This window comes from Delphinapterus leucas, chromosome 4 (assembly GCF_059928025.1).
Source record: "Delphinapterus leucas isolate spDelLeu-1000000601 "Yukka" chromosome 4, BTC_Dleu_Yukka2, whole genome shotgun sequence".
NCBI lineage: Eukaryota > Metazoa > Chordata > Mammalia > Artiodactyla > Monodontidae > Delphinapterus > Delphinapterus leucas.
The window spans coordinates 77,960,001-77,975,617 of record NC_143132.1 but is presented as its reverse complement, the minus strand read 5'-3'; the positions used below and the strand labels follow the sequence as shown (position 1 = coordinate 77,975,617).

Genomic DNA, 15,617 nt, shown 5'->3' with positions numbered 1-15,617 from the left:
ATGATTCTATAAACTGTGAAGTTCAAATTCCTGTATCTGTGGTCTGGTTAGTTCGAGTACTTGTCCAGAGGAAGTATGCGTCTGATAGGAGTAGGAACGTCTCAAAATCATGGATTTAAAGTACTTTAGAGCTGGGAGTGGCTTAGAGTTCAGTTCACCCAGCAGGCTTTTTGGAATGTGTTCCACTGAGCTCTAGGGAGAGCACAGAGGTCGACAAAGAGTGGAGACTGGACAGGGCTCCAAAGTCCTGGCTCCTGCTTCAGCCCAAGCAGCCACAACTTTTCCTGTTATATACACTGGTATTCTTCCCAAGATTTTATGTGTCTGGATGGCAAGATGCTAAAATCCTTCAATCCTGGCTTGCTTGGCAACTTGCTCTCACTGGGGCCATGAGTAAGTTACTTAACTCCTTTGGGCCTTGGTTTCCTTATCTGTAAAAACTGATGGCACTATTTCGCAAGGTTTAGAGCACACCAAAGCGTTCAATACAACGTCTGGCAAGAACTAGGGGTTTGATATCTATTAGTTGGATCTAAATTCAATCCATGGTTTCTTCCTTGCAGCGGAATCTAAGTTCCCAGAGTCACTTTGAAAAGATGGTAAACACACACGCACACACACACACAAACACACACACACACACACACACACCAGGAACTGCCAAGAGGACATTTCAACAGCAACAATTACACTTGGAACACTTGCTATTGCTGTGTTACCAAACAAGGTGACAACAGCAAAATCCTATTCAACCACAACTGCAGAGGGAGATCGCCCTGATAATCCCCGCAACACCACGGATTTGGTTACTGTTGAGTAACTCACTGACCTTACTGGGCTTAAGTTTGTATCCATACAGTAGCTATACAGGAGAAGTTGAATAACCGGTCTGGTCCCTCACAATCAGGGTGTGGCAGCTATAGCGCTTGAAGCACTTTAAATTGGCTAATCCATCCCCTTCCACCCTCTCTCCAAGGACCCTCTCTAAGATGGTGGCCAATAGGTTTCTCCCCTCAAGACAGGTGGGCAATAGACAGAAAGCTGTGTGCATCTTGAATTCCTTCCCTTTGCTGAAGGGAGGATACTTTTCCAAACGGAACAATCTAGAACAGCCTCTCTTCTGTTCAACTGTCCGTTCTCATATGACTAATTTGAGAATCCACCCACTCTGGGGGCCATTAGGCAGGTGTGCGGAAGGATATCCAAGCAGTGTTCTAATCGCCAATCGTATCAGCGCAGGGTTTTATAATCAGATGGGGATTGGCCCACTTTTGGTGTCATTTTCCAGACTGCTAGGATAATTTACCCCTGGGCTGAGGTTCAATCTTAGCCCGATAATGAATTGGATGTGTTATCTTGGATCAGCCGTCTGCCTCCTTTGCATCTCCTCACATATGGAATTCTCAGGTCTCTTATACATCTATTTTTTTGTCTCAGTTGGAGCTTCCACAGTGCTTCTCTTTCCCTTGTTAATGTTTTCTTCCTTCTGAGCCCTCTTTAATAACAAGTTTGGATTCTGGCTCTTACGTATCATTGACTGCTAGACTTTGAGAATACCGCTGCTTGGAGCATCCTTAAAGATCCCTGAGTCCAAGGCCTTCATTTTAAAGATGGAGAAAATAAGAACTAGAGGGAGAAAGTAATTTTCTTAATCTCACCCAAATCCTGTGTGGCTGAACTAAAACTCGTGACTCTCAGTTAATTGTCCTTTGATTGTGTGTCCACTCCTTCCCGTAATCATGTATACATGAATTCAATCAATATTTCTGAATTTCTACTCTGTGCCATGTACTATTTTAAACCCTGGAAGTGTAGTAATGAATAAAATTCCTGCCCTAGAAACTATATTCTGCATGGTGGGAGACAGGCAGCAAACAGAATTTATTAGGTAAAATGTTAGATGGTGATAAGGGTATGAAAAATAAAGCAGAGGGGGAGTGGGAATGGCAGCTGCAAGAGTTCAAGTGTAGAAAGAAGTCATGGAAGATCCCCTAAGAAAGCATGCTTTGACCTTGACTCCATGGGCGTGAATGATGAGCCATGTGAACACCTGAGGGAAGAATGGTTCGGACATCAGCAACAGTAAATGCAAAGGCCCTGAGGCAGGAGCATGCTGGATGTGTTCTAGGAACAATAATGAGGGCAGTGCCACTGGAGCTAAGTAAGGAGGGAGTATATAGAGGGAAGAGCAGAGGGTAACTGGCTTAGCCAGTGAAATGGAAAATGAGCGAAAGATTTTGAGCAGAGGGGTAAACATGATCTGACTTATGTTTCAGAAGGATGACTCTAACTTTTGTGTGGAGAATACACTCAAAGGAGACAAGGATGGAAAGCAGGACAGAAGTTAGGAGGCTTCTGCGATAATTCAGCAGAGAGACAACAGGGGCTTGAACCAGGATGTTGAGAGTGGAGGTACTACAAAGACATCTACTGTGGATAGCAGGGGAGATGGACCTCATCTCAGTAGTTAGGAGAGTGAGAAGGGTGGCAGCAGGATGGGGGTGGACTACTTACTCAGTGGGGAGATGGAAATTATAGCCTGGGGCAGTAGCGGGTCAGGAAAGGCTTCCAAGAGGAAGAAGAATGCAAGACAAAAGCTGACTCACGTGTAAGGTGACCAGCTGTCCAGGTTTGCCTGGGACTGTCCTGGTTTGAACACTCTTCAGTCCCAGAGAAACGGCGACGGTTGGCCACCCTCCTGTGAGAGTTTCCTGGTGAAGCTGGAGAGGTTTGGAGAAGATGAGAGTGTTCTGGGGAGAGAAGACAGAATGTAAACATCTAAGAGGCAACAGCGGGCAGTGTAAGGTAGGGAGTCAAGGAGAGAAGAAGGTACACAGGGCTCCAATGTGCACAGTTCTGTCACCGTAAGAATAGTGACACTGGTTTTGATGTCAGTGGAAGGATGTTAAGCGATGAATGGTAACACTAATAGCTTGGCAGTTTTATCCCTCATTTCAGTTCCTGTTTGTAAAAGAGATATATGCAACCCCCATCATTTATAAGTATCAGATGAAAAGTGGAAAGCAATAAATCAATAAACAGAATAGGAAATAACTTTGTACCAAAGCATTCCAGCTGAGGGTTGACTTGCCACTTGGAAGTCCTCCTGTCCTGTAAGGTCACGGTCCCTCCGAAACCAGTTTATTTTTTTCTTCACTTCCCTATTTGCATTATTGACATCATTATTTTCCTAGGCTCAAAATCTCAGAATCATGATTTTTATCTTCTTTCCTTGGTGATTCCATCAGCTACCAAGTCCTTATTTCTTTTTTCTTCAAAATAGCTTTTCTCAGTTTTTTACACTGCTGCCAGCCTGATTCAGGCTGTCTTTACATTGTGCCTGGACAGTGGTAGACCAGAGGGTGTATGGGACTAGGGTAGGAGGATGGTGGGATTTGACCCCCCTGGGTTGCGGCAATAAGGGAGTGTGTTTTCTGTAAGGAATTTAAAACCAGTCAATTTAAGGTCCATTTGCTTTGTAGCACTATTTACAATAGCCAAGACATGGAAGCAACTTTAATGTCCATCAACAGATGAATGGATAAAAAAGATGTGGTACATATATACAATGGAATATTACTCAGCCGTAAAAAAAGAATGAAATAACGCCATTTGTAGCAACATGGATGGACCTAGAGCTTATCATACTAAGTGAAGTAAGTCAGAAAGAGAAAGACAAATACCGTATGATATCACTTATATGTGGCATCTAAAATATGACATAAATGAACTATCCACGAAGCAGAAACAGACTCACAGACGTAGGGAACAGACCTGTGGTTGTTAAAGGAGGGGGGGTGGGGAAGGAGTGGATTGGGAGCTTGGGGTTAGCAGATGCAAACTATTATGTATAAGATGGATAAACAACAAGGTCTTACTGTATAGCACAGGGAACTATATTCAGTATCCTGTGATAAACCATAATGTAAGAGAATAGGAAAAATAATATATATATATATATATACACACATATATATGTATATATAGTTAAATGAGTCACTTTGCTGTAGAGCAGAAACTAACACGACATTGTAAATCAACAATATCAACAAATAAATTAAAAAATTTTTTGTTTTTGTTTTTGTTTTTTTGTTTGTGGCCTCTCCCGTTGCAGCGCACAGGCTCCGGACACGCAGGCTCAGCGGCCATGGCTCACGGGCCCAGCCGCTCCGTGGCATGTGGGATCTTCCCGGACTGGGGCACGACCCCGTGTCCCCTGCATCGGCAGGCAGACTCTCAACCACTGCGCCACCAGGGAAGCCCTAAAAATGTTTTTAAAGGTCAGTCTTCTTTGTATTATTTCTATGTGCCAGCAGTTAATGGCAATCATAAAATCTCCTCCCATCTGGAGCAGACCACTCCCACTTACTGCCACCACAGCCTCAAATCCTGTAATATTTTCTTTATTGGTATCCTGATTTCTCTCCTTTTCTTCCATTCCCTCGTGTGCCAGATTTGCTATGCAACTGCAGCAAAGAACCACCCATTGCTAGTTTCCCTAAACCTCAGAAACCTTCCTGAGGTTTACGGGATCAAGCCCCAATACCGCAGTCTAACGCTTGGTCAAGCTCTTGGTAACCCGAAGCCAGCCTAACAGCTGAAGCTTATCTTATTACTCTGCATCCCAAACTCTCTTTGCTTTGAGAGTCTGCATCACAAGAGCCATGGTTTCCTGCTGCATTAGCTGGGAGAAAAACTAGTTTGGGGATCCTAGCCCTAACAGAGACTGCTTGTGTGACCTTAAGCGCGTCATTTTCCCTCTAAGGGTCTCAGCGTTCTTACTGGTCAAATTAGAATAATACCTGTAGAGCTGAAGTCGCAGGATTTCAGCAAGGGCCAAATGAGGTCACGGCTGTGAAAGCCTCCATCCACGTGAGCCGTGATGACTGTTATAAGACATAGAGGTAACACTTGTTGCAGTAGTGGTTGCCATGGTTACAGTGCCGGTGTTGATGGCAACGCAAGACTCTTTGGTTTTGCTGTCTATTTTACCTTTTGCCTCATCTTTGCCATGCCATGTCCAGCTCATCATTTAAGGAACAGCTCTAGACCAACTCCCTCAAAAACTCTTCCTGTGGGCTTCCCTGGTGGTGCAGTGGTTGAGAGTCCGCCTGCCGATGCAGGGGACACGGGTTCGTGCCCCGGTCCAGGAAGATCCCACATGCCGTGGAGCCGCTGGGCCCGTGAGCCATGGCCGCTGAGCCTGCGTGTCCGGGGCCTGTGCTCCGCAACGGGACAGGCCACAACAGTGAGAGGCCAAGTACTGCCAAAAAAAAAATTTCTTCCTGAGCTATTTAAGCCTACTCTAAACTCTGCTCTCTTCAAAAATCTCCAAAACACACTTTCTTTGTGTTTGCATAGGTACCATGCTTATCTTTTATTGTGCAGCCTTCCCAACCTGGACTCTCAGTCCACCTCTTGTGTTACTTTAGCACCCCTCCTAATACCGAACACACAACAGATATTAAGCCACGACTTGTCAACATGAATGAATGAATGAATGAATGCACAGGGGCAGCTCTTTTTTTAACCCCTTAAGGCAAAATATGCCGACAGTGCCCTCTGCTGCTAAACAATGATTCTGTGTTTCCTACACAGTGGAAAAGCAAGTGAGAGAATGTTTAGTGAAAGGAATAGTTGAAAATTGTTGTGCTTCTCAACATGCTGAGACAGAGAGGATCAGGAAAAGCCATTGAATTGTCCTGGTCTCGGGGAGGCTAGGAAGTCAGAAGGGCCAGATAAGGTGGCTGCAGGAAAGGCGGGCATCTCCCTTCTAGACTCATGACTGACAGTCAGTTTGGAATTGAAATACCCTCTCGATTTTGTACAACAAATTTCCCTTCTCCTGTGCCCCTGTCCCAGAAATAAGTGTGTTATGGGGCCAGAGATAAATCTTAAATATAATAGTGTGAAAAATAACTTTGAAGATTCCAAAATGCTTCATGGGAAAATGCATTTTAAAAAAAATGTCATGAGAGCTGGAAAACATTGCTAGAGAGATCATAGTTCGTTTTCCTTCTGTTGAGGCATTCTGATATGGAAAAATTAACAATTGCCTTTTAATGATGGCCTGCTAAGTGCTTGGTGTTTTCCTTCTATTATCTCGATTAAATCTCATGACAACTCATCAGATAGCTATCACTAGCCCTTTACAGATGAAGACATTGAAAATGAGAGGATAAGAAATTTGGCCATTATCAGAGAGCTAGTAAAGTCAGCGAGGGTTTCCAAGTCTAGGAGGCATAAAATCCGAGCCTTCCCTGCTATTATATACTGACTCCAGGGATGGGGCTACCTGGGACTTAAGCTCAGATTCTACCAGTAACTTTCGTAGTAAAATCAAGTGAATAACCTCTTCTCTGGGCCTCAGTTTCCCCAACTCTAAAATAAGGGGTGTAAGACCAGATGCTCCCTAAGGCCCCTTCCAACTTGCAGTCTGTTATTTGCAGCGATCTTCATTTGCTGAACTATAAATACAAAGCCTTATTGTGACCATGATTCTCCCTTGTGTTTCCAGCACAGGCTTGATCTCCCCAGTCTAACCAGATCTGAACAGTTCAGTGTGGACTGAACAATGACCACAAGCACTCTGTGCTCAGCTTTGAGGACTGAGATATTTTTCTACTTAATTTGTAAATCCGTCTGCATGTAAATGATGCATTTCATTTCCCCATAGAGTTCAAAGCACGATGGATATTCTAGGCTGGTTCCGAAGGTAGAGCAGTTTGAAGTTGCAGCATGCCCATCTGTCACATTTGACGTGTCTGACCCCCGGTCTTTAAGTGTTTTGGTGGGCAGTGTGTCCCGGGTTGGTGGGCACACCTCGGTAGAGCGGAGTCCCCAGGAACAGCATCTCCCTGTCCGAGTGGTGCTCAGCCTTTGAAGTGGATCGCTGGTGCTTCAAAGCAAAGTTCATGGTACAGGGAGCAGCATCAGATGTACTTTTATTACCCTTAGAGACAAAGAAAACATTACTCAGAGGCCAAATGACTGGGAGAAAAATCTGTACCCTGTGCTCAGCCCTGCAGCTTGGAAGTTCAGAGAAGATTCAGAGCGTTCCTCATGAGGAAACCGGAGTGTGCTGGAACAGAGCTGGAATCAGACCTGGTACCCTCAGAGCAGTGGTAGCAACCATCTTGCATGAAGACAGGAGCCTCCTTCTGGATTTCCAGAAGGTATGGAGGAGTGGGGGGACCTAGAATCAGATCAGCTCATAGTAATTCCTCCTGCCTCCTAGCTTTTCATAAAAAATGATCAGAACTGCAAAACATCCTTAGAGAGTACAACCGCTTGTTTTTTTTATTTGAGAAACTGACATCTATCAATACTATGACTTTAAGTCAATTTATTCATCTACTTTGGGTTTCTTTTTCCCTCTGTGTGAATAACGGTCCCGTCTCCTGGGATGTTGTGAAACACTTAGTGACCACAATGCTAAACAACGAAGGAAAATGGAACATTCTCCAGAAATCTTGACTCTGTGTAGTCAGCGGAGGTCCCACGATGCCTTCGTGCCTGTTCTTTACTTGAAGTAACTAAAGGTAGAATAAATTGCATATTAAGACTTCTCAGAATCCAGCTGTGCTAAAAAAATGTTGTTATAACTTTATCTTGGATACTGAGAGGGAAAAAAACTGAATAGCATTTATTTAATTACCAATAATAACTCCAAATAAGTATAATTCTGATTCATATTATCTTGTGAGGAAAGAGTATTAATTATGCCCCATTAATGCCTGTTGGAGATGGTTTGCTTCCAAGGAACCCCAAAGCTTCTGAAACTCTGCTCCCTGTTTGACATTGAAAGAGATGTCCTTACTAAAACATTCCACAGCTCTCTGGTTTCACCATAAGCTTGACTGATTTACCAGATGCTTTAGGCTTTGCAGAAAGCATGCCTGAATATCATCAGATGGGCTGGAATATTGTCATTATTCCTATTTCTAAGGTGAAAGTGTAAGAATTTGAGAGAGTGGACTGGCCCCGGGGCATATGGGATAAAAGCTTTCTTGGACCCACGGGCAGAGGGCAGTGCCGCTGGGTGAGCTCATCGCCCAGCACCTGACTGATGGGGTTCCCCTCAGCTTTTTCTGATGCCGGCTGGGGCTCTGCTTTTCAGCAGGAAACCTGGTCCTCAGCGGCCTCACTCCACCCACTTCCAAAAACCTCCTCACAAGGGAATAAAATAAAACTTTTAAATTGGTATTCATGTGGATTTTCACAGCATTCATTAACATGCTTTCCCAGAAAAATTTGTAGTAAAGATCCTACCCCACCCCACCTTCAAAACAACAACTGTAAAATAAACTCTCCAACTTTTCTGAAAATTTAATATTTTAGAACCCAAGAAACTACTGAGTTCGAATTCAAACACTTTTTCAGTTGAGGACATTGTGGCTCATTTCTGCTTATTGGTGACAGACAGGCACTCAAGACACAGCTTAACTGCCACCTTCTCTGCAAAGCCTTCCCTCTCTCCAGCCACTCCTTCTCTGAACTCACATGGCCTTTTTTTTTTGTACCTGCCTCTATCATAACCCTTCTGTCACCGCACTTACCTCATTTTATATTTTTCATCAGTTTACATCTACTTTTTCCACTGTACTTAGAATTTCTTAAAGGAAGGGATGAAATCATACTCATTTTGGAACCCCTCTCTAAACCCACTACTAAGTAACAAACTGTCTAAGGAATGAATTCATGAATGACAAGTGCTTTCCTATACCTCCTTCGCTGTGCCTGTTCCTTTCTCTGCTTACAAAATGAAGATTGCACTGATGTGTCTCTTAAGATAATTATGTACTTACATATGACTGCCAAGTGTTTCAAGGTCATAAAAAAACTTTATAAATGCCAACCATGATTACAACCCTTTGAAACAATGGGATATATGATTTACAGACGGGAAAAAGATGAGACATAACAGGTAATCCTTCTTGTCTGATCCCCACTTTTATCCCCACCCACCATCAGATAGTAATTCAGAGGTAACAATGCCAGCTGGGGAAGAAGGAGGAGGGTTTAACTGGGGTCTAGATAGGATTTCCAGGGCCTTTTTAGGTACCTCTGTCTTGAGGGAAGTTACCTGAATCTGACAAGACGGGCCAAGGGCAAGAGTTCCCAGAAAGATGGGTGACACCCAATTCCCAGTTTCAAGAGAGGACTCGGATAGAGAAGGCAGCTGGTTGGCCCTTGCAAAGCAGAAGATGGCTTAGAGAAGGACTATTAAGGTGGAAATGCTGTCAAACTCTGCTCTATCCTCAATCTCCAGTAACCTAACAGGGAAAGAAAGGGCAAGACTTACCATGTTCACCCTCTCTCCAGGTGTATCATAGCAAGTGACCAGAAAAGGTGGGTTGTATATTGAATTAACAGAGCATGCAGATTTTCCTCCCTAGCAATGTGTGTCAGGAGAAGAGGGGGCTGGAACATTTTGTTTGGCTATTTTTCTGGTGGGCTCTTCATAAGATCTTTCAAGAAACTATTGAATTCAAATTCCATAGTTTCAGAGGTGAGTCACTCAAAAGCCAGCTTTTCACAGAGCTGATGCCATCCATCGTAGAGCGAGGCAGGATCAGTGATCAGATGGTTCCAGACTTGATGCTGTCTGGCCTCCGAGGTCAGAAGCAGGCACAGAAAACACCATGATTTACCCGGGGATGTGAGAATGAGGAGACTCTGACAGCAAGATCCTGCAGCTGCAACCCAGCAGTGAGCTCAAACGGTGGTGGACGTTACGTGTCTCAGTGTGCCTGAAGAAATCGCCCAGGTCCAAAACGGAACGGGCCCTTGTGTCTCGTGTTGGAAACATCAAATTATCTGGGGGTAGAAGATTTGCGGGTGGGATGAGGGGCTGTGTGGGGAGGTCACTTCACATCACAGGCTTCTTGGCAGGATGTAGCCAGGGATAACCATGGGCTCAATCAAACTTGCAGTTTGGGAGTTTCTGCAAGTGGCTCCTGTCTCCCGGAAGAGTTTTGGATGTGGGAACAGTTCAACTTTTTCCTCACTTCTCAGCCATACCATTGTCAGTCACCTTGGGATGTTTCATTCTTTGGCATCAAGAACTAGTGAGGTGGCCCTCATTACCTCCTTTCTTGACGTCAGTGAGCAAGTTGTTCCCCATGGCTGTCTTCTGTGAAATAATTCAGCATTTGTACTGCAATTAAAACTCATAGGTATATGTTATTAAATGGTACTGACTCATTCCACGGTTTCTCCTCAGCTGAAGAAGTGCCAGAAAATGCTATGCACAAAGCAGTGATGAAGACTGTGTGCCTCACACATCCAAAGAGATCACTCTGTCCTGTGTCGGGGTTTTCTCAAGAAGAAATTGAAGTTCCAGATTCTTTCTGCCTTGGAGGGAGAGGAAGATGGCACCTGACTAGAACCTTCTTCCCTTCTTCCCTTTTGTGAGTTTCATAAAAGCAGGGCCAGGCACCAGGTATTTGCTTCATTGAATTAGGCAACCATGATCAAAATCCCTCAGAGGAGATACACACAGGAGATTCGCCTTCACACATCAGCAGGAAAATAGAGGAGGAGAAAAAGTTTAGATTTTATAAAAACCTAACTCTGTTCTTTACATGAATGTGCCATTTTATATTAAATATGCCTGGGGGCAAACAAGCTGGTACTTTATTTCTTCCCTCCTGTTCAAAAGACTGTGCTTCTGCCTCAGACATGGACACTCCAAGCCCAGGGACCACAGGCTCTGACTTCTCTTCACTGCTCTCCGTTTCCTCATCTATAAAATGGGAATCATAATCTGGGCCTGGAACAGCTCTTGGGGTTCCTAGTGTGAGAATCTGTTCTGCATCATAAACATTCAATACAACAATACGGGTGAAAAAATAAACTCTGTAAAACCGCAGGCTTTGGGCTTCCCTGGTGGCGCAGTGGTCGAGAATCTGCCTGCCAATTCAGGGGACACGGTTTCGAGCCCTGGTCTGGGAGGATCCCACATGCCGCGGAGCAACTGGGCTCATGAGCCACAACTACTGAGCCTGTGCGTCTGGAGCCTGTGCTCCGCAACAAGAGAGGCCGCGATAGTGAGAGGCCCGCGCACCGCGATGAACAGTGGCCCCTGCTCGCCGCAACTAGAGGAAGCCCTCGCACAGGAACGAAGACCCAACACAGCCATAAATAAATAAATAAATAAATAAACAAACAAATAAATAAATAAATAAACTGCAGGCTTTTTACGCAAGGGATAGTCATCAAGACAAGTGGTTGTTCTCCAAGTGATATCGATGAAGAGTCCTAGACTTGGAGTCATAAAAATTGGGCTTCTTAGCCTAGGCTGCCTCAAGCACATACAGTACTTTTAAGTGAATTAGAAAAAGGCACCCCTTGTGACAGAGTCCTGCAGGTCTGAGGACTGATGAGCAAGTAGCATTTTGGGGCCAAATAGAAAAAGGCACCCCTTCCTCTAGTGGATGCTGCCCTGTGCCTGGATTCTCGTATAACTCAATTCAGCAGCCCTGGCTCTTCCTGCTTAAATTCTGGAACCACACAATCATTTTTATTACCTCTGAGCCTCCTTTTCCTTCCAGACAGAAAGAAAGAATTGAATTGTGATTTCTATGACCTCCTTGAGCTCTAAAAGCTACAAAAATTCTAATGAGCTTTCCCATCCTTCTACACAAGGGACTAGACGTCGCATAGATTGAAATTCCTGAGCTTGACCTTTTAAAAATCGTCTGATCACACTCCCTAATATTTGAATGAAATTGTGTATGGTTTGATGTGGGGCAGATTAAAACATAAATGCTTGAGAGTATACGTGATGTCCCAGGTAGAACCGGACATGGGTAGCCTGCCAAACAAGAATAACGACTCTGCGTTGTCAGCAAGGAAACAAGATGGGGATCTACCCCAATGCCCATCTATTGAGGTCTCTGCTCACTGTCTGTGGGACTGAATGGCAGTCAGTGCTGGAGTCCTAGCCTCTCCCAGAGCGCCCAGAGCATCCAGGAAGCGTGGGCTGCAAGGAGCCAAAGACTGTTTTCTTTGTTGACGCCTTGTTGCCAGAAAACAGAAATTAGATCCTTGGCCAGAACCTCCTATCAGCAAATCTGAGTGCCAGCAAATGCTTCTCAGTAAGAGAGCAGACAAATAGTAACCTCCCTTTCCAAAGCTCAGGGATTTTCAGCCCTAAAATTAGGTTTCAAGTTTTAAAATCACACATACACATAATGGACCCATTCACAATTCTGAAAAAGTTGGTAGAAGTAAATTTGGTTGTATTTGTGCATATTTCTAAAATCAGTTTTATGGTTTGTTTCGTTTTAGCTTTGTTTTGTATTTAGAGCAAGAGGGAGGGCTTTTGGAAACAATTACAGCCAATGATGTCATTTTCAGAGAAGGAAACTGAAGCCCAGAAAGGGAAAGAGAGTAGCTCCAGGTCACACAGCAGAGCATATTTGATCAGGCTGGGATTATAATCTAATGCTCTTCTCACTCTCCCATGATGAAAATGCAACCAGAAGGTTGGGTGAAAAACGGATGGCACATAAATCATTATGACTCAATTTTTCAGTCTCAAAGGGTGAATGTTCTTACCACTACCCAAGACCATAAATGGCAGAAAGTAAATGTGATTTTAAGAAAATGCTTTTATCTGCTGGTTTTCTTAAGGGCTACAGCCTCTACCACTGCCCATCACAGAGGCAGATGACCTCCCATGGGTTAGTGGAGCAGACTCCCTCAGCTAGAACAATCTCAGTCCCCACCCCCCAAAACATTGTCTTTGCAGTGTCTTCCTTAGAATTCACACCGAGGACCAGATGTTCTCTGGATTAACGCCTGTTTGCTCACCATCTGTTTCTTCACAAGTAATGCTCCCACCTTCTTGCAGCCCCAAAGCACCTGCCAGCAAAACTAGCCATGGCCCAGTATTACCCCGGGTGGTCCCCAAAGCTCCTGGGGGATCACAAAACCATTACCTGGAGACAAACGAAACATTTGGGGGAAGAAAAATAAATGCCAAATATTAAAAGAAGGCTCCCTTTATTTAAAAAAATCAGATACAAGCACTAAAATCCGTGAGCTGGAGAGCACCGAAGAGAAGGGGACCCCAAAATATATGCAGATGGAGAGTGGAATCAATCAGAAATCCATTTTATTCTTCCTGAAGAACAAAACACACCTTCTCAACAGTGGACCCCACTCTCAGGCAACGTGGCCATGGTGCCCTGATTCAGGTGGGATTAAAGATTTCCATCCAAAGTCACTGGGATGAAGAGCCATTCCACTTCAACCCCTGTACAACCTTTTTAAAGACACAACTCCTCGGGCAGTCCTTTCTGGCACCCGGTTGGAGGGCGAATTGAAGTTTCCAGTGTAAGGTGCTCTCTGCTGAAAACAGCAGGTCACAAACTCCACCCAGGCCCCGGGAAGGCTGAGCTCCCCCGTCTCACGCCGCCCTCATCAGAGTCGTTCCTTTGCAGAGCTTGGGGGCCCTCAAGCCAGCAATACCTGAAGCAGTTCTGACCTCACCAGAGACTCCTCAGACTCAAACTCATGGCCGTCAGCCCTGGGGGAGATGGTGGCTGAAAGGCACGGAGCCAGGAAGGCCTTCTGAGTCCAAATCACATGCTAACTTTAGACGTGGGCATGTCTGGGAGCTGTTGTTTCGCCAAGAATGGACTTACTCTTTCTGCTTGAGTTTTAGGATCTATAGCAAATGAATTGTGTGTGTGTGTGTGTGTGTGTGTGTGTGTGTGTGTGGTGGGGAGGGCGTGACTGGGCTTTGAGAGATGACCTGCCGAAAAACCAAGACACAAAGACTGAGAGGGGAAAAGCAAGCATCCTTAGGCACAGAAGGGAGATCTGGTGACTCATATTAACCTGTTAATTTATACCGTGGCTCTGTACAAAAATAAAAAGGTTCTCATAAGATTAACAATTTAAATAAATATCTGATAGAATACTCTTTTTCTCGTTTTTATAGCTCATCTTTGGGGTTGATATTTGGTTTGTGCTTCCCTTGCTGTGCTTGATCCAGGATCGCGATCACTTCATCAGCCTGTATTCGCTCCTGCAAAAAAAGACAATTTACACATTGCTGTTACAAGCGTACTAGTCAGTGGCAGAAGCTTCCTCAACACTTCCAGGCATCCATCTGTAATGCATGGGTGCTAAATCTGGCTAAGCATGAAACCTCATCTCCATCCCTACCGGGATACCTTCTCTTAACTTCCCTATGTCCTGAGCAATCACTTTCCAAGATTTCTCTCTTGCCAAGCAATCTTGTATATTCAACTGCTGACTTCCCTTGCTACTTTGTGGTCCCACAGAGATCTCCAATTCAGTTCTCCAGGTCAGTGTTCAAGCTGAATTCACCATTTTCTCCCCCACAGGCCTACTCTGTCCTCTTCACATATTTCTTCTCTCAGTAAAGACCACCACTGCTCCCCCATTTGCCCCAAAGGCCTGACCAGGGTTTCTTGGATCTGATAAATCACCAGTCCTCTCTGTTCTGCCTCCTGTTTCTGCCCCCTCTTTTTTTCAGTGCACATACTGTTGCGTTACTTTAGGCCACTGTTTCTCAACCTTGGCACGGCTGACGTCTTGGAGCAGGTAACTCTCTGTTGGGTGGGTTGTCCTTTGCATTGTAGGATGTTTAGCAGCATCCCTGGCTTCTGCCTACTACAGGTAACTAGTGGCACATGCCTGGCCCCAAGTCGTGACAACCAAACATGTCTCTAAATGTTGCCAAATGTGCCCTACAGGATGCACAATCGCTCCTGCTTGAGGACCATGGGTTTACGCGCTCATCCTCTCTTAACTCAGTTACTGCAGCAGCTTCCAAATTGATCTGTTTCACACCCCCTCCCACGTGCTTCTGATGGACTCTCTGCACTTGAATCATGATCCCCACCCTTTTCTGCTCACTGCTCACAACCCTCACATGGGTTCCCATCGCTCCACGCTCCAGGTCGGACCTTCTTTTTTTTTTTTTTTTTTGCGGTACGCGGGCCTCTCACTGTTGTGGCCTCTCCCATTGCGGAGCACAGGCTCCGGACGTGCAGGCTCAGTGGCCATGGCTCACGGGCCCAGTTGCTCTGCAGCATGTGGGATCCTCCCAGACCAGGGCTCGAACCCTTGTCCCCTGCATTGGCAGGCGGATTCTCAACCACCGTGCCACCAGGGAAGCCTCCAGGTCCGACCTTCTTGATGTGCTTATAAGGACTCTGGCTTTTCTCTCTTCTTCAGCTCACCTTGTCTTCCCCTCTCGCCTCACCTTACATTCCACCGTCCTGACTTACCGCAAGGTCTCTGAATGCAGCACTCTGAGAAGGACTTCCTAATTCTAGTCCAGGCTAAGTGCCCCTAGGATTTAAAGGATGCTTCCATTGTGCTTTCTCTTATCCCCACACCAATCCTTCAATAGGCCCAGCTGGTCTACCTCCAAATGGCATCTCCAATCGCCCACATCTTTTCACCGTCTTTATCATGACTCTAGTCTACGACGTGTTAGTTACAGTAATCTTTCCTCTCCTGTAACTCCTGGGGCTGGAGGAGGTGAGGAAGGAATATGGCGTCCCCTGTACAGTTAGAGTAGAATTCATATTTCTTGAGCAGCTTGTCCATCCGATCGCCACCTCCTCTGT

The 15,617-nt window shown here is 45.1% G+C and overlaps 1 protein-coding gene across 3 annotated transcripts in view; it reads right to left on the bottom strand.

Annotated features, from left to right (window-relative positions):
- Positions 1 to 2,021: 2,021 nt before the first annotated feature.
- P3H2 (prolyl 3-hydroxylase 2) overlaps positions 2,022 to 15,617 on the bottom strand; it is a 166,968-nt gene continuing 153,372 nt past the window's right edge. For all 3 annotated transcript variants that reach the window (XM_089910685.1, XM_089910684.1, XM_022569619.3), the window contains one exon: positions 2,022 to 14,041. In XM_089910685.1, the coding sequence (XP_089766811.1) occupies positions 13,949 to 14,041 (93 nt within the window). In that variant the 3' untranslated portion in view covers positions 2,022 to 13,948. The remainder of the gene's footprint in view (positions 14,042 to 15,617) is intronic.